Here is a 21,309-nt window from a genome sequence, read left to right on the forward strand (position 1 = left end):
ATTTCTGATTATTTTCTTTTTGTTTTGTTTTGTTTTATTGTTTTTATTTTTATTTTGGCTGTCAGTAGCAGCAAGTGAGATGATGAATGGTAGAGCTCAAAGACCTCCCATTACAATATGAAAAGTGAAGTACTAAGTTTGGTGAAATTAATTACATAAATTAACAAAATTCAAACCTTTAAAATGCATCTGAGACTTTTTTTAATGAATGAATTAGTCTTACATTGTCATGGGTAATATCTGAAATAATCAGAAAATCTCAACTAATCCCCTTTATATCATTTTTAAAATTATTTATTTTATTTTATGGCAAATGATGAAGTAGTGGTTCTGTAGTTGTTATAGCTTTTTTTTGTAATGGTAGATTGGAACTGTGTACATTCTGTGTCTGTACCATATATAGAATCACCTTGTAATTCAAAGGACTGCAAGAGCTGTGCTTCCTTTTTTGTATTATAAATAGAGTAGCTTTGTTTTGTGTGCTGTAACATCAAGTGATTTTTCCAAGTTTTTTCTGGTATAGAATACAAGATTACTGTAAATATTACGTTACGTGTTATGACAGAGGCAAATTTTGCACTATGTGATGTGTTGGAAGCATCTGATGATGGAGCAATTCAGTGCAATACACAAGTAGGTACAAATTGAACTTGTGTAACTCCATGATGATAAAGTAATACTACACCCACTATAAACATTTAGAGTTATGTTTCACAATTCTAATTCTATTGGCTGGTCCAGATGAATTGCTGCTATGTGAGTGTATTTTAGAATATATTTTAAAGAAGTTCCTGCCCTGGGTAATGAAGAAACGAGAAGTGGTGGCCTCGTCTTTTATTGTTTTTTCTTTACTCAAATACAGACTTTTAAAAAATATATTTTGGTTTGTTCGGAAGTGATACTGTCACTGTTGCAGAGGGATAAATTGGAAGTGACCACCCATTTAAAAATATGCCAGGCTTTCATTGGTTGTCAACATCGATAAGCAATCATTCTCAATCTTTCCTTTCCTGCATGGATCATCATTTTACAGTTCCAGAAGTACTTTGTGTTAAAGGATGACTAGTATATAATTTGCTAGTTTTTACGTAGTAAAATACTCGGGGTTCTATTATTTTTTTTTTCAAAACACAGAGTAAAAACAGAGTAGAGGCTGGGCTTTGAGTGGGTAGTGGAGCTGGGAGTCATATGCTTATCTGCATTACCACCTAAGTCAGGCTCCAGGGCAGCTTAGGAACTGCAAAGCTCTGAAGAAGAGAGAAGGGGGCTGATGTTTGACACAAGCTGACTGGAGAAATCATTTTATTTGGGGGACAGGAGAGGAGAATTGAGAACAGAAGTCTCTGTCAGAGAACAGAGTCAGAAAGCCTCTTTGCTAGGCTTTCTCTCTTCATTTTCTCATCTGTGTGAGGGCAACATTGGAAGTATTTGTAAGTCTAAGGGCTGGGCTGGATTTGTCCACATCATTCTGCTACTAAACAAACCTGTGAACAGCAGGTTTTAACAAAATGGGAGAAGTTTGGATTTGAGCCAGAGACATAAGTGGTGTATGTGTGTACGTGGTGGAGTAGGAGTTGGAGTTAGATACCCTGCACGTGTGTATTTTTATTTGCCTCTGCAGAGGGGAGAGAGGTTATGCAAGATGCTCGCTTGAGATCTGTTTTCTTTCTCTGTCCCATTTGCTCTTCCTTGCCCTACAAGTGTTTGTGTGCAGTGAGGAAACGGGGAGGGAGGATGATTCTTCTGTCCCTGACTCAGCTCTGCCCTCTGATCTAGCTTGCTCTTTTTGTGTTATAAGGACACAGTGGAGGGGGGAAAAACGATGCTCCCATTTTCTCATTACCTCTATTTCTTCTATTTCCTCCTGTGTATTTATGCTGCTCCTAAAATGACAGTAAATGTCAGCTTCCATCCCTTAATGCTTATTTGTAGTGCTACACAAAGTAGCCCCCAGGGTGATCTGAAAAATTTTGTTAGAGTTCTTGATGTGTTTTATTTATTGCCTAAAGCATGCAGGATCCAGTGACCATGATAGAATAGCAAGCTAGCTGGTTTTTACTGAGCTTGCTGGTCTCGTCACATTTGTGCCATCTTTCAGCTGTCCTGTGTCAGAGACTGGGAGGAGAAGTGGGAGAATAAGGTTCTGCTAATGACAGACCCACGACTACAGAACTGCTTTCCAGAGCAGATGATGATAAATCTGATTACTATCAGAGCAAATGTCAAGTCACTTCTTTTTTGTTTCGCTTTCCCACAGAGGCAGCTGGAAGAGGCAGGAGGAGAGGATTCAGAGAACAGGTTGTAGCAGGGATGAGAGAGAAAAAGAAATTCCCGAAGGCAAGCAGGGAGGCAGAGGGGGCTTTTCACTTGCAGTGATTTGTCATTCATCCTGCAAAGTTCCTGAGATGTTAAAAGAGAAGCAGGGCAGAAATGACCTAGGTGATAGACTGCACTATAATCTAGCTAAACTGTCTCCTTTGCCACTCAGGTCCTGAAATTGCTTAACAAAATCAGCAGGCCTAATCAATCTTCTAGCAGGCTGTTTTGAGCAATTCAGATGTTGATTTCACAGAGCAATTTGTCTTCGGCAAGGTTGACAACACAATAAACTTTTATTAACAAAACAGCAGTCTGGCCAATCTTCCCTTCTGGTGGACATTAAACTGCAGTGGCTCTCGTGGTATGATTTCCTCAAGTGTGATATTGATCCTGGCCGTGGTTCTATCAGTATTTTATATTGGCTCACATTTCTGATGAGTTGGATCTTATAAAGTGCGGGGTTTTCTTCGGTGAATATGTTTAACTGCTGTTTAGGGCACATAATAATGTCAGTTGCTACTTTATCTGCAATGTGGTGGTTGCAATAGAGAAACTGTGTCTTTCTGTATCTCAGTGCTGTCATTAGGTTATCAGTATACCAAGTGGAAATCAAAAATGAAGAAATGAGCTAATATGTTGTACTCCATTAATGTAAAGTTACTAAAATTGGTCAAAAATGGTGAAATGAGAGTGTAGGGAGGGGATTTGTTTCTTGCTGCCATATTCAAATATGTAAAGGAACACTAAGGTCTTACGCTGAATTTGAGGTATTCTTCCTTAGTTAAGGCTGCATTGACATGGTAGGACTCATTTACATTCTTACAGGGCAGAGAATATTGCAATTACAGACTGTTTTGTCAAGCTTGCCTGTTCTTTTGGGATGTCACATTTCAGATTAATTCAGATGAGCATCTCTGAGAGAGAAGCAAACCTCTGATCCATTCCACATGGAGTGTTTACCAAGAATGCCATTTATATGGTTGTGTACTAGCCTAACAGCGGCACTGGCATAAATAAATGCTGAGGGAGAAGCTGGTAGTGTTATTAGGAGAAACTGTTTGGGGAGACCAGGAAGGGTGCTTGCAAAGTAATGAATAGGCCTTTAACTAATGAAGAAAAGATTAATCCATCTAGCTAAGCTTTATTGCTACTTTGGACATGAGATTTTTTGAGGATCTTAAAATGCTTTGTGTTTAATAGGTGTTAGCTATTAAGCTAGCTGTTAGCTAGTCCACTGAGTTCAAGTGGCACCCCTTAGTTTACCTGGCAGAGACATTAAGTGAGGGCATGGTTTACTGCACAAAAGCCTTCTAAAGGCTGTCCCAAGCCTGTGGTCATGGACTGTGTAAGTGAACTAGCATCCACTGCTCTGTCAGGAGGGATTTTTTTGTCTGTAAGTGTGCTGGAGAAGCTTTCATTACTTGCTGTGTACATTAAAGAATCCAATGTCCACTGCAGGCAATAGGGAGCCAGCAACTTTAATGGCTTTAAGAGGTTTGAAATAGTCTCAGCATGAGGTTTTAGTCTACAGTACTAAGCCTTCATCTTTTGCAAATGTTTAGACCACATTTCAAAGGCTTACAAACCATGATGTAAATAGTATACAATAGTGCGTTCACAGGAAAATGCTAAAACAACCTTACAAATAATTTTCAGACTGCAGCAGGCATGATAATAAAGGGCGAGGAATTAACATAGTGCTTTAGCTATCTTAGGTGAGAGGTAACCACATGTATTTAAATCTCATATACATGTATTCCTTTCCAAGAACAGAATGCTGTTGTCTTCATGAGTATGGAATTTGAACCCAATAAAAAAGGTGGAATAGTGTGAATGAATCTCACTGTTCAGTGCTATTAATATGTGAGTATTACCCTGTGTTTAGTCTGAATTAGATTTTCATGGAATTAAGTAGCGCTAGAAGTCAGTATCCAGATTCATAATAAAAAGTATATTCTGATTTTCATGTTAAGCAGGTTATGATCTTGTCTTAAAAATGCCTCCAACAGCAAATAACATCCCATATAGCAACACACAGTATAATCATATTAAAGATTCCCCACCATGTCCACTGCCAGACGAATGACAAATGTGAAAAGGATTTAGACAAGGCATGCAAAGCAAATAGGACCTGAATCTCTCCAAAAATTAGTAGTCTCTGTAAATATAATTCACATGCCGTAAGTTTCTGTGGGTGATCCAGTGAAAACCCGGCCCAATGGGAGGGTGTGGGGGGGAAGCTGGCCTGAACTGGCACTGAGAAGCAAGATGGAGAAGCAGCGCAAGTGGTGAGAAGACTGAAAAGGGTCACGACATCCTCCTTTGTAAGGAAAAGGATCAGAGCCGATTCAATCATGCCACATGTATTGTGGAGAGAAAAAGCAATTTCTAAAAAAAGATTTGGCTTTTAGTGAGTGCTTGAGGGATTATTCAGAGGAGGGTGAATACAGGAACTAAGTTTGTGCTCAGATCTGTATAGCACAACTCAGGTAAAACTTCTTGCTTTGGTGCCGAATGAGAAGACAAGTGAGTTTCAAAGAGTTCTTCAGCTAGAGAAAGACCAATCAGCATCTTTGTTCATAGGTGCCACCGAAGGACTCAGGCTGCATGTTGAAACACCACGGGATGGGATTTGTGTAGTAAGTGGGAACAGGGGTAGCTTGCGTCTGCTTCGTGGATACTGAACATAGCAGCTGAAACAGCCATGTTTGTTCAGCCCCGAGTGAAGAGTTTCTTAGCTCAGACTTTACCAGGGAACTAAGTCTACTTTCTTCAGGAAGGACAGGTTAAAATTATGATGCACAAATTCTGTTATTTCCTGATTTGCAGCCTTCCTTCTCATAATTCTTAGGTGGAGGAGAACTTTAAGATCCTTATTTGTTAGAAAACCTATCTGAAAAGCATTAAGGTTCTCTGTCCCTTATTTCTGATTTGAAAATCACGTACTGTATTATCCTTATACCCTTCTTTTTGTTCAATTCTGCCTTAAGTAATTTTTGCAACTGAGATAAAACAAACAAAAAAACATATTTTATCTCTATTTACACAATACATCTTGCTGTCACCTACTGCAAGGAATGATAAATCCTTTTTAGGATAGCGTGTGACATTGAAAATACTACATTAAAACAAAACTTCTTGTCTGTGCTTTTAGGACTGATGAAAATGCTGAGACATTTGAAAACAAGCACAAGTTTACTGAAATAGCTATCCCTCAGACAGGAAACAATGCGTATCAAGCCAGGAATCACATAACAAGCAAAGTCCGGTAATGACTTCAAGATTTTTGAGGCCTGACAAATCATTTTAGTTCAGTTATATCTGTGACAAGTGGATGGAAAACACTGTACCTGGAAGAACACGAAATAGAGAAAAGGAACCAGAGAGTGTATAAGGCAGAGGAGGGCATGTTCAATCCGTTGTGAGAACCCTGATTTGGAAAGGGGTGTTCATGTGCCCTGAGATACACTACCAATGTCTCTTCATACATTTTTACTGCTATATTACATAAAACTGGATTATTCACATTCCTTAGGTCTAGTCTCATCTGGCGTCTGTTTCAGCAAGCTGCATCTGTATGCATTTTGTCTACAACTTCTTCTATGCTCTGGGTGGTACACAGAGTTTTGTAACCTTCAGATGAAATCTACCTAAAAGTGTAGGGTTTTTTTGTTTGTTTGTTTTTTCAATTCAGTGTTTGAAATAAAGTGTGAGCCATTAGCAGTGTTTTTATATTATGTGGTGGAGAGAGTGTGTGTTGTGTCTTTGGGAGTGACGTGAGATGTGGGGATACCTAAGCTAATAGGTATCCCCATACCTGTTCAAATTGGAGCAGTGCAGTATGGAGGAAACAGCTTTGCTGCAGTATTATCCGTGCTGCCTTTTAGGAATGGTCTCTGGACTGAACTATCACCAAAACCAGGCTATGGTCTTATTTTAGTGAGCTGACTGAAGAAGTATAAAACAGAGCTAGAGAACAGGTAGGAAGGCATATGGGTGATCGAGGATGCCGTGCTCAGTTTTCTGTCCTGAGTCTCTTTTATTCAGTAGTGCACAGGTATACTCTGAATACCTTGTCCTAGACAATTAATGGAGTGCTGATAATATCAATGATAGAAAGTTCAACATACAGCTTCTTATTGAAGTTTAAAGAATGATTTATCATTTTCAGATCACATGGAGGTGCTCAAGAGTTTGAAAAAACTTAAAAGTCTGCATTGTGATGAGATAGTGATTACTTTCTAGTGTTTTGTAAATGGCAGGACTTTTCTAGAGCATTAAAAATTGTTTAAAGCTTACAAGAAATGAATGTAAAATTATACTGAATTGATTGAAGCTTTTGAAAAATATTGAAGTAACTGAATGGCATAATACTGGATTGTTAGCATTTTAAACTTACCTGCTTGTGCAAGTATCACGTAATAGGCAAGACGGTGGAAAAGTGAGTCCTGTGTTCATTTTTGTGTTTTTTGATGTATGTCAAAGTACAAATAAAAGGTTTCTTAATAAGTTATTTTTGACACAAGCTGAAGAGAAGTGCTGCACAAGACCGAAGCTACCATTTATTTCTACTCACAAGGTGTGTTTATATGTTTTTACCAACACTGGGCTTTTGGAGTCTGTCAGAAGTGGCATATAAAAAATGGTACGGAGAAGACTTTTCTTTCTTCCAAGAACTTTAATTTGTGATATTAGTAAATCCTGACAGTAAAACAACAACAATAAACCTCTTAGCTTTTCTCTCTCTCGTAGGGTGATAGCTCCTATGTAAAGGATCGTTGGTGTGTGTTTGATGGATTCATGGTCTTTTGTCTTTGGGTGTCCCTGGTTTTACAGGTACTTATTTCACTTACCTTTTTCAATGAATAGGTATTTGATTATGGAAAATATGTGACACAGACAAGTAATTATGAGCTGTGGAAGAATGGGTGTATATGGGTCAAATTATTTTTAAAAATGTTGAATTCAATAGCACCATAATTGCACATTGCAGCATAGCTACACTAGCAGTGGAATTTATCTTTTAGTATTTATCTTGTTTAATTTTTTATCACTGAGAAGTCATCAACAATCTGAAGCTTGCTACCATAAACTCTGCATAATCAAAAGAAGAGAGAAGTATCTTCAGAGAGCCATTTGTCCCTTATTTTTCCATTGTCCCCCGTCTTCCATTGAGTTTAGTTGGATGTGATGGTAGCATAGGCAACTAAAGGGAGACTGATTCAAATAGTAGATATTTACAGTTCTGTAGGCATATTGACTGGGTAGGCGAAGGGGTTTCATGTAGTATGGGCCACACCCAACAAAACCTTCCCCATGATAGAAGGTAAATATAAAAATATTAAAAAATATATTTAAAAATTCATTTGGAAACAATGTGATAAGTTTTCATAAAGTAGTGAACTCGGACCTGTTGCAAAAAAAACATGGACCGTTAAGGTACAGGTCAAATTGTGTCCCACAAAACAATTGGTCCTTAAGCCAATTTTTTGAATGAGAATAGATCAAGGACTGTGAGATTTGGCCTTTAGTAACACAGGGACTGTAAAAGATCCATTGAGGTTGCCATTAGGCAAAGCTTAGCCGCTTCTGAAAAATTTAAGATACGTTGTCATTTTCTGCTTTATACACAGTGAAGAATTTGGTACATCATGTATGCATATACAGTCAAGATAGGCTGTTACAGATGAGCACCACAGGTTACCCAGCCTGTGCATTGCCAGGTTCCCCCTCCATTTTCTTAGTATTTTGAACAAATACTACATTAAGCAGTAACTCTCAGAATGGGAGATGAGGGTAAAGACAAGACATTTTTACCCAGTCATTAAGCTAAATAGTCCTTCTGGAGTGCCTGCCCTGTCAAAGTGTTAAGGAAATGTTTCCCTATTCTGTGGCTTGGCTGAGAAATTTGTGTCCTAAGTGGAGCCATAGGAGAACATGTGCAGTTTTCTCATGCTCTTGGAATTAAATGCAGAATTTATAAGCATATTGCAACATGTAAGGCAATCAGGATGTATCTACTTTTATATAATATGAAAAGCCTTGCTGGTGTGCCTCATTATCAGATACTGATTTTCATAATGGAAAAGGTAAATTATTCACTTTTAATAAAGTTGTGGGAAACCTGTGAGGTAGGACTAGCACACATGCATGCAGCTTACACAAAGTTGCATGCTGTTCTTGAGTTATTTGAGATAGAAGCGTTATGAATGTAGGCAGAGTATATTTTTAGAATTTCATTAGGATAACTTAGAAATGGATTAAAGGATTTATTAAGACTTTTCTTTTAAAAAACATGTTTAAAATGAATCACAAAATGAACCAAGAGACGCTTGAAAATGAAAATTAAAATAAAAATCATATATAGTGTTCGTAGTTTTAAAAATTGGGTAAGTAAGTACCAAGAGGAACAGGACAGGGTTGTCAAAAAAAACATGCTTCTTTTCTTTGTAGGTGTTTGAAATTGCTGAAATAGTTGATCAGATGTCACCTTGGGGCATGTTGCGGATTCCAAGACCACTCATTATGATTCGAGCATTCCGGATATATTTTCGTTTTGAGCTGCCAAGAACCAGGATAACAAATATCTTAAAGTAAGTAAGGCTGTTATCTAAAGAACAACAGACTTAGAACACTGAATAAGCAGCTCAGAGGACGACTCTTAATGCTTAATGTGCATTTTCTTCCCGAGTTGTAGTTCTGGCAAAAAAAAAAAAAAAAAACTTGCTCTTTTCTATATTTAAGGAATTATCAGGTTTCTATAAAGTGATCAAAACTGCCAGGTATTTAAATAAATCTTAAATCATTTTGCTAATAATTGTAGCCAGCAATTTTCAACCAGTTGGAGTAAATTCTCTTTGATTAGTGTGAGCATATAATAATCAAGGTGAAGGTGTATGTATGCAGACACATACAAGCATACACATGTAAGTATATTCTGTACAGCATATAATGGTAAAAAACACTTAATGGTAATGTGAAAGGGTTTCTTCTATTTATTTGATGTCAACTTCATCATCTCATCTTGCCTGTGCAGTTCATTAGATACTATTTTACAAAACCTAGACTTTCTACATTTGATTTATTTATTTTTATTCTGCTTTTTATAGTTTACAGCTGTTTTAATTACTCTAACTTAGCTTAGAAAAAAATCATGGCTTTTTTTTTTTTTTTTTTGCCATGGCTCTGGCACAGAGCAAGAGATCAGTTTTGAGGACAAATTTTCTGTGGGATGAAATACTCCTCTGTGTGTGATCACACTTTCTATTCTGCAGTTTTTCAGAGGTGTCTTCACATTGCCTGTGCACTCAGTGTGCTGTTTCTCTTTTTGCCAGGCGTTCTGGAGAGCAAATCTGGAGCGTTTCAATTTTCCTTCTCTTTTTTCTCCTCCTGTATGGAATCCTGGGGGTGCAGATGTTTGGAACTTTTACATACCACTGCGTGACTGATGACACACAGCGAGGGTAAGTTGGCCTGGATAGGCATAATGTGAGGCTGTTCTTTCAGTGCATATATACAATTTTAGTGAGTGTCATTGTGTGTAAAATGGAATTAATAGGTTAAAAATGGTCCACCAAAATCAATTCCCCAGGATAAATTGGGGAAGCAAATAGGTTATGAATTATGAAAAAAAAAAAAAAAAAAAAAAACATAAATTTAAAATGGAACAGAGATGACAAATTAGGGTATTGAGCAGCAGTCTGATTGAGAGGATGAGTGCGTGGGGATGTGTGTGGTTAGACTATAAGTGAGAGAGATCGAGACAGGAGGAGAGCCTTTAGGAGGAGCATTGCTGCTTTCAACTGAGTCAAGTCATTGATGTTTCATCAGCTTTTGCTGTATTCTCCTGTCTTTTCCCAGAATGTCTGGGAATGGCGCAAGACCTAAGGTACAAGGCAGAACTTTCCACAGTATCTCACACCCTTGTTGGGATGGGAGGTTACTGGGACCTGATAGTCAGTTGTAAAGCTAAAGATCCTTTTTACCCAGCCTTTGGAAAGTGCAATTAATATTCTACACTGGTTATCAAATGTACATCATGTTTTTAATTCAGCACGTACTTAAACAAAAGGGTAAGTTGAAGCACAGTATATGTAGCCTCTTGTCATTGGGATGCCTCATAGGATTACAGTAAGTATACGCTTCTTTGTCCTGTTGAGTTGACGGCTTGGATGTATGCTTGACCACCGTTGTGAGATTCTATAGCATCTATTTCTTTGTTGCTTCTCCTTCTTTGGATAGGGAAATGTTAGCTCTGGAGTTGAAGCCTTTGCATTAGTCAAAAGTGTACCCTCTTATTTCTGTACTGAATTTGTCAGAAAGTAAAATAATAGAATAGATATTATAAGAAACGCAAAACACTGCTTAATCGGCTACTGTGCAGAATAAAAAGTCAGACTATTGCAAAATAGCGTGTTAAAGATTTTTCTGAACTAGGATCAATAAACTATCAAATACAAAATGATATTATTAAAAGTGGCAGATATAAAAAAGGTTACAGAATTACTTGTGAATATGTTAGACATTACATGGTGTTTTGTTAAAGAGGTGATTGAATTTTGGATATTTTCTTATGCATTAAGTATTGTATTGTGTGGTTGTTTTTCACTTAGGAAATGAGATATTTTATTCTGACTTTTTCTCATTTTTAAAAGAAAATCTTTATAGCACAGATTTTTTAGTTTCCCATAGACATGGGAAAAAATCTTTGTGAAAAATGTATTTGTGATATCTGTGATTCTGTGATTTACCTATGTAGTTTGGGAAAACAGGAAATAGGATTGGTAACACAGGAAAGATCACGCATCTTGTTATTGCTTCTATCAGTGAATGTAGCCCTTCCCTGAATTCAATTGAAAAAGATGAAACGGGACATTATAAGGTGTGGTTTTGATATGGAATAATGAGTCTGTAATTTTAAGGTTGCTCATAATTTTAGTTTCTTCTGAATGTACTGAGTTGCTCTCTGAATACTGCGTTATTGAAAAATAATGGAAAAGTGGTTATGGTTCAAATTTAGATTGTTGAAAAGCTGAATTACAGGAAAAGGTTAAAAGTGTCAAATACCCAGCACATAAAATAAAAAATAAAAGCCTGTCTAAAATGTGTTAAAGATGGAAAAGTGAAGTATGCAGAAATAAAGAAATGTGAGACTTGAACATCAAGTCTAGTCTTAACTCCTTTTTCTTTCAGTATCGTGTATGTATTTTTAGCTCTTTAGAAGTTAGACATCTAATTTAAGGTACATTTTAGATAGCTGAGATAGGCACCTTCAGAAAGTAATTAACTGCTTTTGCCTTCCCCAAAACTGACTTCTAACTTTAAATGGCTCCTATGGTTGTGTATGAGTAGAGTTACATTGAAAACCACTTTTTTCCTTCATTTACTCTGACAAATGAAGGGTTCTCACACAATGAACAGTATCTTTTTACTTTTCTCCTTGACACGTGTATTCACACCTTACTTGTGACATACTGCTCATTCCTACTCTGAAAACACTTATTTATTCTTCTTTTTGTAATACTCATTGTTATGCTTTGTGAACGCTTATACATATGTGATTGTTTTTTCATGCCAGACAGCAACTCTGGGTGGAGTTAGTCTGTCCCCTCTTCACATAGGTCAGGGCTGGTCCTAGCAGAACTGCCTGCATAGCTTTTCACTGGATTGGAAAAATAGAAAGAAGTAACAGTTGTACTGCCAAAAGAGGACAAACTGGAGGCTGGCACTAGTGCGCAGAATGTTCTTAGAAAGGAGGCATCACACCACCTCTCAATCGAGGAGAGCTTATTAGCTTTGACGTAGTAGAGCACAAAAGCATGAAAATTGCCTAGAAAAATCTGACTTCTGTCTTTGAAGTTCAGTTTCTCAATTTCATAGTAAAGCTTCCCTCAAAATTTGAGTCTGGCTGTCCGTGTCTCTCTACCTCAGGTGGTTCTGTTCCACGCCATGGAGAATGGCCAGTGCTGACTGTACTTGGCATTGAATAACTTCAGAGACCAAAGCATAGCCCCTAATGAGCCACAGCTGTAAACACTCAGTATTTCTGCAAGCCAGATCTGAGGCTCCCAAGTCAAGCTTTGAAAATGAAAAGCACACAATTAGTGGCCACCTTTGAGAACTTAGATTTTGTGTGATTTATCTCGTACTAAGCAGAATTGTATGGCAAAAAAAAACAAGGGTAAAATCTTATTACTGAGTTCAAGACTCATCCATTTTAGAAAGCAGCCTTAGTAAGTCTACTGCCTTCTGAATTATTATTATACAGGAGACAAGCATGTCCTGCAAATGGCATCTTAAAATCCTGCTATTCCTTCCTATTTGAAAGGATGTGGCAGCCTGATCAGACGCTCATTGCCTCTTTGACTGCTGCAAGTTCTTTTATCTTTCCATCCCTCTTGCCGCCCACACTCCCTGACCTCCTGTCTCTCCACCTCCTCAGTCAGTTTCTAATGTTAACTCTGACAAACAGAAATACTGGAGTGAGCTAACTGCAGTCTTAAGTTTTTCATTATGTCTGTGAAATCAGCAAAATCCGACTTCCTTCCCAAGGCTGAAAAGTTTTTTTGTTTGTTCGTTTGATGTTAAGTCATTTTTTCCCTCATTCACGTGATCTTCTTTATTTTGCCTGACTTATTTTTCTATATGGGGAACACTGTCATCTTCCTAGATAATTTTCTAACTCAGTGTTCCCTTTGTGATTATTACTTGTCTTTTTACAGCTCTTCTGTTACAGCTTTTTCCTGATGATTTCTCTGACTGGTGTATCTGTTTTCTGCCAATGAGTGCTATACTGCATAGACTTCCTTATCACAGATCTTCTTTTGGGGCAATCCCAGACCTGAGCACAGCCTGGGAGAAGAACTCACTGAGAGCAGCTCTGCAGAGAAAGAATTGGGGATTCTGGAGGATGAAAAGCTCGACACAAGCCAGCCGTGTGTGCTTGCAGCCCAGAAAGCCAACTGCATCCTGGGCTGCATCAACAGAGGAGAGGCCAGCAGGGAAGGGAAGGGCTTGTGCCCCTCTGCTCTGTCCTTGTGAGGCCCCACCTGGAGTGCTGCGTCCAGGGCTGGGGCCCCCAGCACAAGAAAGGTGTGGGGCTGTTAGAGTGGGTCCAGAAGAGGGCCATGAAGTTGATCAAAGGGCTGGAGCACCTTTCCTGTGAAGGAAGGCTGAGAGAGCTGGGGATGTTCAGCCTGGAAATAAGAAAGCTCAAGAGAGACCTCACTGAGGCCTTTCAGTACTTAAAAGGGGCTTATAAAAAAAGACGGAGAGGAACTTTTTACATCAGCAAATAGTGATAGGACAATGGGGAATAGTTTTAAACTAAAAGAGGGGAGATTTAGCTTAGATGTTGGGAGGAAATTCTTCACTGTGAGGGCGGTGAGACACTGGAAGGTGGTTGCCCACAGAAGCTGTGGATGCCCCATCCCTGGAGGTGTTCAAGACCAGGCTGGATGGGGCTTTGAGCAACCTGGTCTGGTGGGAGGTGTCCCTGCCCATGGCAGGGGGGTTGGAACTGGGTGACCTTTAAGGTCCTTTCCAACTCAAGCCATTCTATGATTCTGTGATTCTTTAGTTTCTTGAAAGACATACAGTATGGTTGTAATGTAATATATAAATAGACAATTATCTAAATAAGTTGATACATTATAAGCAGTTTGACAGGTCCTTTTGTTATATCTGCAATTAATTTCAAAGAAGTGAACAAATGTGGGGAAAGTAGGTTGTTTTCCCAAATCTACTCTATTTTATTCTTGGTCACCTTCAGTGTACAAAAGGTACTTCCACAAGGACATGCGAGAGAAATTTTTTCAAAACCTTTTCTTTGGCTCTGTTAGAGAGGTTTATAAATCTTCACAGACATACTGCTAAGTGTTTTCTTTATTTTTATTACCAAGATATGTTTGACTACACAAAAATACTTTTGTAATGCATGATTAGATTATATTTATTCCACAACAGCGTATTTTCCTTTTATAGGGGAAAGGAAGCTTTCCCTCAGCGAAAGGAAGAAGGTTAGCATGGCTAAAAAACATAAAATGTACCTAAATTACCTAATTCTCCAAACTCACTCTTTAAGGTCCTTTGTTTATGCTTTCAGTAGGATATGGGCTGAGTATTGCTGTAGACCTGTCTGCCTTATCACCATGGCAGTCAATTTAAAATCCTTCTTGCAAGGTTTAAAGTAAGAACTGACCAGGAAAACAGATAAGAAAAATAATTACCAAGTAATAAAAAGATCTAAGAGGTTCTTGGTCATCTTTCCCTCTATCTATCGATAGGCCCCCCAAAATGTCAGAAAACAGCTTCAAAGACACTGGAGCTTAAAGCTTACCACAATATCTAATAGAAGAAATAAATATGATTAAAAAGAACAAAAGGGATTTGAGATAATGTCTTACATCAGCAGTGGAAAAATAAGTATGAGTAATCAAGTTTTGGAGAAAGGGGAAAAAGCAAAGGCCAAACTTGAAAAAGCAACATAACAAGACTTATTTAACAGGGCATATTAATTTGTTGATGCCAATTAAACAACCAGCACTACTTTATTATAGTGTTTGGGATTTATTGAGAATCTTTGTAATGGTGATATGTCTGGTATTTCCTCAGGGAAAAGAAAACTGGAAGAAATCTTGTTTTTTCCAGACCAGATGTTATTTAGACCCTAACCAAAATCAAGAAAAATACAGCATCAGACTAAAACAGAACTTAGTTAAAAACAGAACAGATTAGTTAATCCTGTTCAAATGGGATCCTACCAAAAGGGTGGAAGACAGTGTTAAGGTGATGGCCAGTACAGAAACCCAAGGGAAGTGGTCTTCATCCTCATTTTCAAAGGGTGCATGATTTCTGAGCACAAATCCTGATTTTGACCGGAGCTGTTAAATAGATTGTTATCCAAAGCAATTGAACTGTTGATTTCTTTTATATAGGCTTCCCAGAGTTTCTGTTTGTCCAGCTCTACTTTGAATGGGAAGGTGTAGTTTTAACAAATATCTAAGATGGAAAACCGAGTAGCCTTGGCTCTTGGTGGCTCACTAATGGTACATGCTTACCTGTGTTAAGATTTGAGAAGATTTGGATTTACATAGTTTTGGTTCCAGTGGAGACATTAAAGTTTATTGCATTTCTGCTCAGCCTTTCAGCATTAATGGGATTCCTCTCCTCTGGCTGATTAGTACTCTTTCTGAGTAAACTGGAGTGGATTTTAGAGATTCTTGTGGAATTGGATGACTATAAATACAAGTAACATATAACCACATCTCATCTTCACAATAGAGAAAGTTCTGTATGTATCCACAAGCTTTTTTACTGTAGAATTGCCATTCAGAATTAGAGTCTAGAAATAACTGAACTTTCTGCAGGAAATTTGTAGGCTCAGGGGGAACTTCATCACAGTTTTCCAGTACTTAAAGGGTGGCTACATAGAGGACAGAGGCTCTCTCTTCACAAGGACCCACATGGAGAGAACAAGGGGCAATGGGTACAAGGTACACCAGAAGAGGTTTCATGTTGATACAAGAAAGGATTTTGTTACAGTGAGAACAGTCAATCACTGGATCAACCTCATCCTCATGACTGGAGGTTTCCAAGATGCAACTGGACAGGGTACTAGATAGTTTCATCTAGGCTCGCTTTTCCATGACATGTTGGACCAGATGATACTTGGAGGTCCTTTCCAACCTAGTCTGTTCTATGTTTTTATGATTTATATTGCAAAAGTAAGCCAGACAAGTAATGGAGGAATCTGTGGATGTATTGACATTGATGGGTTAGACAGCAGCTGTCACTGAGTGGTACATCCATCTTAGCCCGGAAACACAGAGAAGAGTCATAGAATGGCTCCTGTTGGAAGGGACATTGAAGATCATCTAACTCCAACACCCCTGCCATAGACAGGGATGCCACCCACTAGATCAGGTTGGCCAAGGCCCCATCTAGCCTGGCCTGGAACACCTCCAGGGATGGGGCATCCACAACTTCTCTTGGCAACTTGTTCCAGTGCCTCACTACCCTTACAGTGAAGAATTTCCTCCTAAGGTCTAGTCTAACTCTATCCTCTTTTAGTTTAAGACTTGCTCTAGGGAACCTGCTTTGGCAGGACATCTCTTGAGGTCCCTTCCAACCCATACAATTAAGAGATTCTCTGATTCTCTGATTCTTTGCCTCCGTCTTCACTGACAGATAGGCTTCCCAAGTCTTTCTTTTCCCTGAACCCGTAGATGGAGGCTGGGGAAGCAGAGTCCTACCCACTGTAAGTGAAGAGCAGGTTTGAGATCACCCATTAGTGATAATTCAGGCTGGCAGCGATGAAATTGCTAAGAGAAGCCTGAGGGCTATTGAAAGGGACTTCAGGGAATTGGGGCGGTTACTGGATGGAGTGGGTGTGCAGGTAGTGTTTGCCACTATCCCTTCAGTGGTAGGGAGGGATATTGAGCGCACCTGGAAGGCCCAGCTGATTAATACATGGCTGAGAGGCTGGTGCAGTCACAGAAATTTATTTTTTTTGGTCATGGGGAGGTTTACTCAGCACCTGGCCTGATGGCTGCTGATGGATCCCACCTATCCCAAAGGGGGAAATGGACTCTAGCTGGAGAGCTGGTGGGGCTCATTGAGAGGGCGTTAAACTAGGTATGAAGGGGGATAGGGGGGAAATAAGACTCGATTGAGATCAGCTTGGGAGAGCCATCCCAGGGTTGGGGATGAGGGCAGTGGCATGACTCAATGCATCTTCACCAATGCACGCAGCATGAGCAACAAACAGGAGGAGCTGGCAGCCATTGTGTGGCAGGCAAACTATGACCTAGTTGCCATCACTGAAACGTGGTGGTGGGACCACTCCCATGACTGGAGTGCTGCAATAGACAGCTACAAGCTCTTCAGAAGGAACAGGAAGCTAAGGAGGGGTGTTGGCGTAGCTCTCTATATTAGAGAGTGTTTCAATGCTGTTGAGATCATAGTTGGGAATTAAAAGGTAGAGTTCTTGTGGATAAGGATCAGGGGGTTGGTCAACAAGGCAGACATCCTGGTGAAACTAGGATGAAGAGAGGGATGAGGCGTTCTATAAGCAGCTGGTGGAAGTCGATCAATCACCAGCACTTGTCCTCATGGGCAACTTTAACTTCCCAGACATATCCTGGAAATACAATACAGCTCTGAGGAAGCAGTCTAGGAGGTTCCTAGAGTGCGTGGAAGACAGCTTCCTGACTCAGCTGGTCAGTGAGCCTACCAGAGGGGGTGCCCCGCTAGACCTGCTGTTCACGAACGGAGAAGGACTGGTGGGAGATGTGGTGGTAGGGAGCTGTCTTAGGCAGAGTGACCATGACATGGTAGAGTTCTCTGTTCTTGGTGAAGTCAGGAGGGTTGTCAGTAAAACTGCTACCTTGGACTTCCAGAGGGCAGACTCTGAATTGTTCAGGGCACTGGTAGGGAGGGTCCCTTGTGAGTCAGTCCTGAGGGGCAGAGGGGTCCAGGAAGGCCAGAAGCTCCTCAAGAAGGAAGTCTTAAAGGCTCAGGAGCAGGCTGTCCCCACGTGCCATGAGATGAGCCAGCGGGGAAGAAGACCGGTATAGCTGAACAGGGGAACTTTTGCTTTGTATTCAGGAGAAAAAGAGAGTTTATGTCCGGTGGAAGAAGGGACAGGCAACTTGAGGAGAGTACAAGTTGCCAGTATATGAAGAGAAAAAATCAGGAGGGCCAAAGCCCAGCACAAGCTCAACCTGGCCGCTATGGTCAAGGATAACAAAAATTGTTTTTATAAATGTATTAAAGGAAAGAGGATGGCCAAAGAGAATCTCCATTCTTTACTGGACGCAGAGGGTACATGACAACAGAGGATTAAAAAATGGCTGAGGTTCTTAGTGCCTTCTTTGCATCTGTCTTTACTAGCCAGACCACTTATCCTCGGGGTATTCAGCCTCCCGACTTGGAGGTCTGGGACAGGGAGCAGAAGAAACCCCCCACAGTTCAGGTGGAAACAGTTAGACCTGCTGCTCCACCTGGACTGTCACAAGTCCATGGGGCCAGATGGGATCCACCTGAGGGTGCTGAGGGAGCTGGTAGAGGTGATTGCCAAGCCACTTTCCATCATCTATCAGTGGTCATGGTCATCCAGAGAGGTCCCAGATGACTGGGGACTTGCTAATGTGATGCCCATCTATAAGAAGGGTTGTAAGAAGGAGCCAGGGAACTACAGGCCAATCAGTCTGACCTCAGTGCCAGGAAAGGTGATGGAACAGGTCATCTTGAATGCAATGTATGTGGGACCACTGGGGGATCAGGCCCAGTCAGCATGGGTTCATGAAAGGCAAGTCCTGCCTGACCAACTTCATCTCCTTCTATGTCTGGGTGACCTGGCTGGTGGATGAGGGAAAAGCTTTTGACATAGCCTACCTAGACTTCAGCAAGGCCTTCGACACAGTCTCCACAGTATTTTCCTGGAGTAGCTGGCATCCCATGGCTTGGACAGGTACATTCTTTGCTGGGTTAAAAACTGGCTGGACGGCTGGGCCCAGAGAGTGGTAGTGAATGGAGTGAAATCCAGCTGGCGACCGGTCACCGGTGGTGTTCCCCAGAGGTTGGTGTTGGGGCTCCATCCTCTTTAATATCTTTACTGATGACTTGGATGGGGGGATTGACTGCATCCTCAGTAAGTTTGCAGATGACACCAAGTTGGGGGGAAGTGCTCCTCCTTCTCCCATGTGCGGGCATCTTCCAGGCCGCTCCCAACACAGCTGCCTTTGGCCACACGCAGGCCACTAACGTTGGGCATCACAGAGGCTTGCTGAGGTCACAGTGGCCACCACTGCCCCGCCCTTGCTCATGGCCCTATAAAACAGGACCCCCTGCAGATGGCCCACCACTCGCTGAGCTTCTAGGCCCTCTGGCAGCCAGCTTGTGTGGCAGCAAGAAGACCAGAAGCAGGAAGGCGAGCAGTAGCCCTCCTCAGTGTGCGAGGACAGAGATGCAGTCCCAGAAAGCACCAAGAAGGTAGGCATCTGATGGGAAGGGGAAATGGCATGGGCAGAGGGATAGTGCCTGCGACACAAGAACAGACACTAGTGCTCAACGGACCTCTGGTGTGCAGCCCATGGACACGTATGAGCGTGGCAATGACACAAGGCTCTGGCGTTACCATTTGCACCGCAGCGGTGCAGGGCACAGGCTATCCCCTCAACCATACAGCACCTGGGGGCCTGGGCCTTCCCATTGGCACAATGGTGGTGTGGGATGAAGGCAGGAGCATCAGCCAGACAGCTGCGTGGAGCAGAGGAATGTAGTCTGGAACGCAGCGTGGGACCCAGGTATGGCCGTAAACCAGATGGCAGCGTTGGACCCACACATGGAAATGAACCAGACAGTGGCATGGGACCTAGGCATGGAATTGGATGACCCCCTGGTTCGGCACCCTGGCCTGAAAACTTTCAAAGGCATCCTGTTTGGGCTGTCCCGAGCAAGGACTGGCTTATCCTTCTGCCAAACAGCGTGGAGCCAGAGCCCATGGAGGTGGATCCACTAGAAGATGTGGAGGAATCAACAGAAGTGGATCCACCTTGGCCAGAGCAGACCTGGAACTGCCCTGGCATGCCTTTGCTCCCTGCCATCAGAGCACAGCAACAGTGTCACAGGGGTGCCCAGCCAGCTCCCTACCTGTGGCTCAGCCTCTACCCCAAGCATTAGCTTGGAGCCACCAAACACCATAGACATCTGTCAGGCTCACCTGCAAGACATCCCAGCCGATTCTCAGGGGGTGCATGAGTGCTTCTTTTCCATTCCCCGAGCCTTTGTGCAAGAGGTGGCAATGATCCAGTTTGGGCAGTTTTGACATATCAGGTTATGTTTTAAAACGGAGGGATCACACTGCTTTCTTCTGGATGAAGTGAGAGCTTTGGTGGAATGGCCAGTTCTCTTTATCAGACGCCTAATAGTTTCTGTGTGGAGTTAGCTGGGTGATGCTGAAAGTTTGTTCTGAGGTGCTCAGTGATAGCAGCCTGCTTCTTTGCTATGCCAAGAGTCGCAGCTCTTGCCACTTCAGATGTCGCATTAGTGACTGAGCTATGTAAACACTTTTGTCAAAGGCATCCTGTGTGGGGTCTTGACACTTCACAACACAAGCCATAGGAAGGAATTTGTTTTGCATATAGTTCAGATTTAGATTTAGGGCAGTATTGTTCTATGATGTTGAGGAATACCCTGTCTCATGGCTAAGATGGAAGTTCACAGAAGTAAACCAGCGAGGTGCAGTGTTCCAAACAGAGAGACAGGTAAACCTGCCAGTTAGCTAGCGTAGCTAACTCTGCTGTTGTGAGTGATGGGTCCCAAATGCTTGTGAGATTTGATGGACAAGAATCCCAGCTTAATTTCAGGCTTATGATTTTCAAATTCTACAATGCAGTTTGCTGACCATATGTTTCCCCTACATTTTGTAGACAGCTACTGAGAAGGTATTTTTCTTCATTTAACCCAGTTTGCTATGAGTTTTTTTGAAGTGATCCTGAACATACTTTAAAGTCAAAATAGATCCAGTCTTCAGCTTAGATTGTTTCATACATTTCAGTTCATGTCCTTGCAATTTAAAAGAGAACTGAGGTGTTTTTCACTTAAATTTTCTAGGGAAGTACTTTATTGAATTGTCATACATACTGTAGGTAGGAGATCACTTAAACATTAAACATGTAAATAAGTCTAATTTGATACCCTTTGTTGAAATGCAGATTCATGCAAGCTAGATATATTTGTTTTTAACTCTTCCTTTTTATTTCCTGTGTATTAGCACTAATATTGATAGCCTTCTTTGTTGTGTGAATTCCATTTATTCATGTTGCTTTAATTCCTATGAAATGTCTTACATTAGCATATGTATCTTGTAATTGCTATTTGAATTCAGTTCCCTCATGAATGATTGTAGCAGCCACAAAAATGTGCCGTCATAGAGTTGTTATGCCAGGTGGCATTTGATCAAATTTCAGTATAAGTACTGATCCATGC

The 21,309-nt window shown here is 40.8% G+C and overlaps 1 protein-coding gene across 4 annotated transcripts in view; it reads left to right on the top strand.

Annotated features, from left to right (window-relative positions):
• The window catches only part of NALCN (sodium leak channel, non-selective), a 237,353-nt gene that overhangs the window by 25,156 nt on the left and 190,888 nt on the right, over positions 1-21,309 (top strand). For all 4 annotated transcript variants that reach the window (XM_080575903.1, XM_080575902.1, XM_080575905.1 and 1 more), the window contains 3 exons: positions 7,072-7,155; positions 8,773-8,912; positions 9,654-9,782. In XM_080575903.1, coding sequence (XP_080432029.1) covers positions 7,072-7,155; positions 8,773-8,912; positions 9,654-9,782 — 353 coding nt within the window. The remainder of the gene's footprint in view (positions 1-7,071; positions 7,156-8,772; positions 8,913-9,653; positions 9,783-21,309) is intronic.

Source organism: Anser brachyrhynchus (assembly GCF_964034855.1).
Source record: "Anser brachyrhynchus genome assembly, chromosome: 1".
NCBI classification, from domain to species: domain Eukaryota; kingdom Metazoa; phylum Chordata; class Aves; order Anseriformes; family Anatidae; genus Anser; species Anser brachyrhynchus.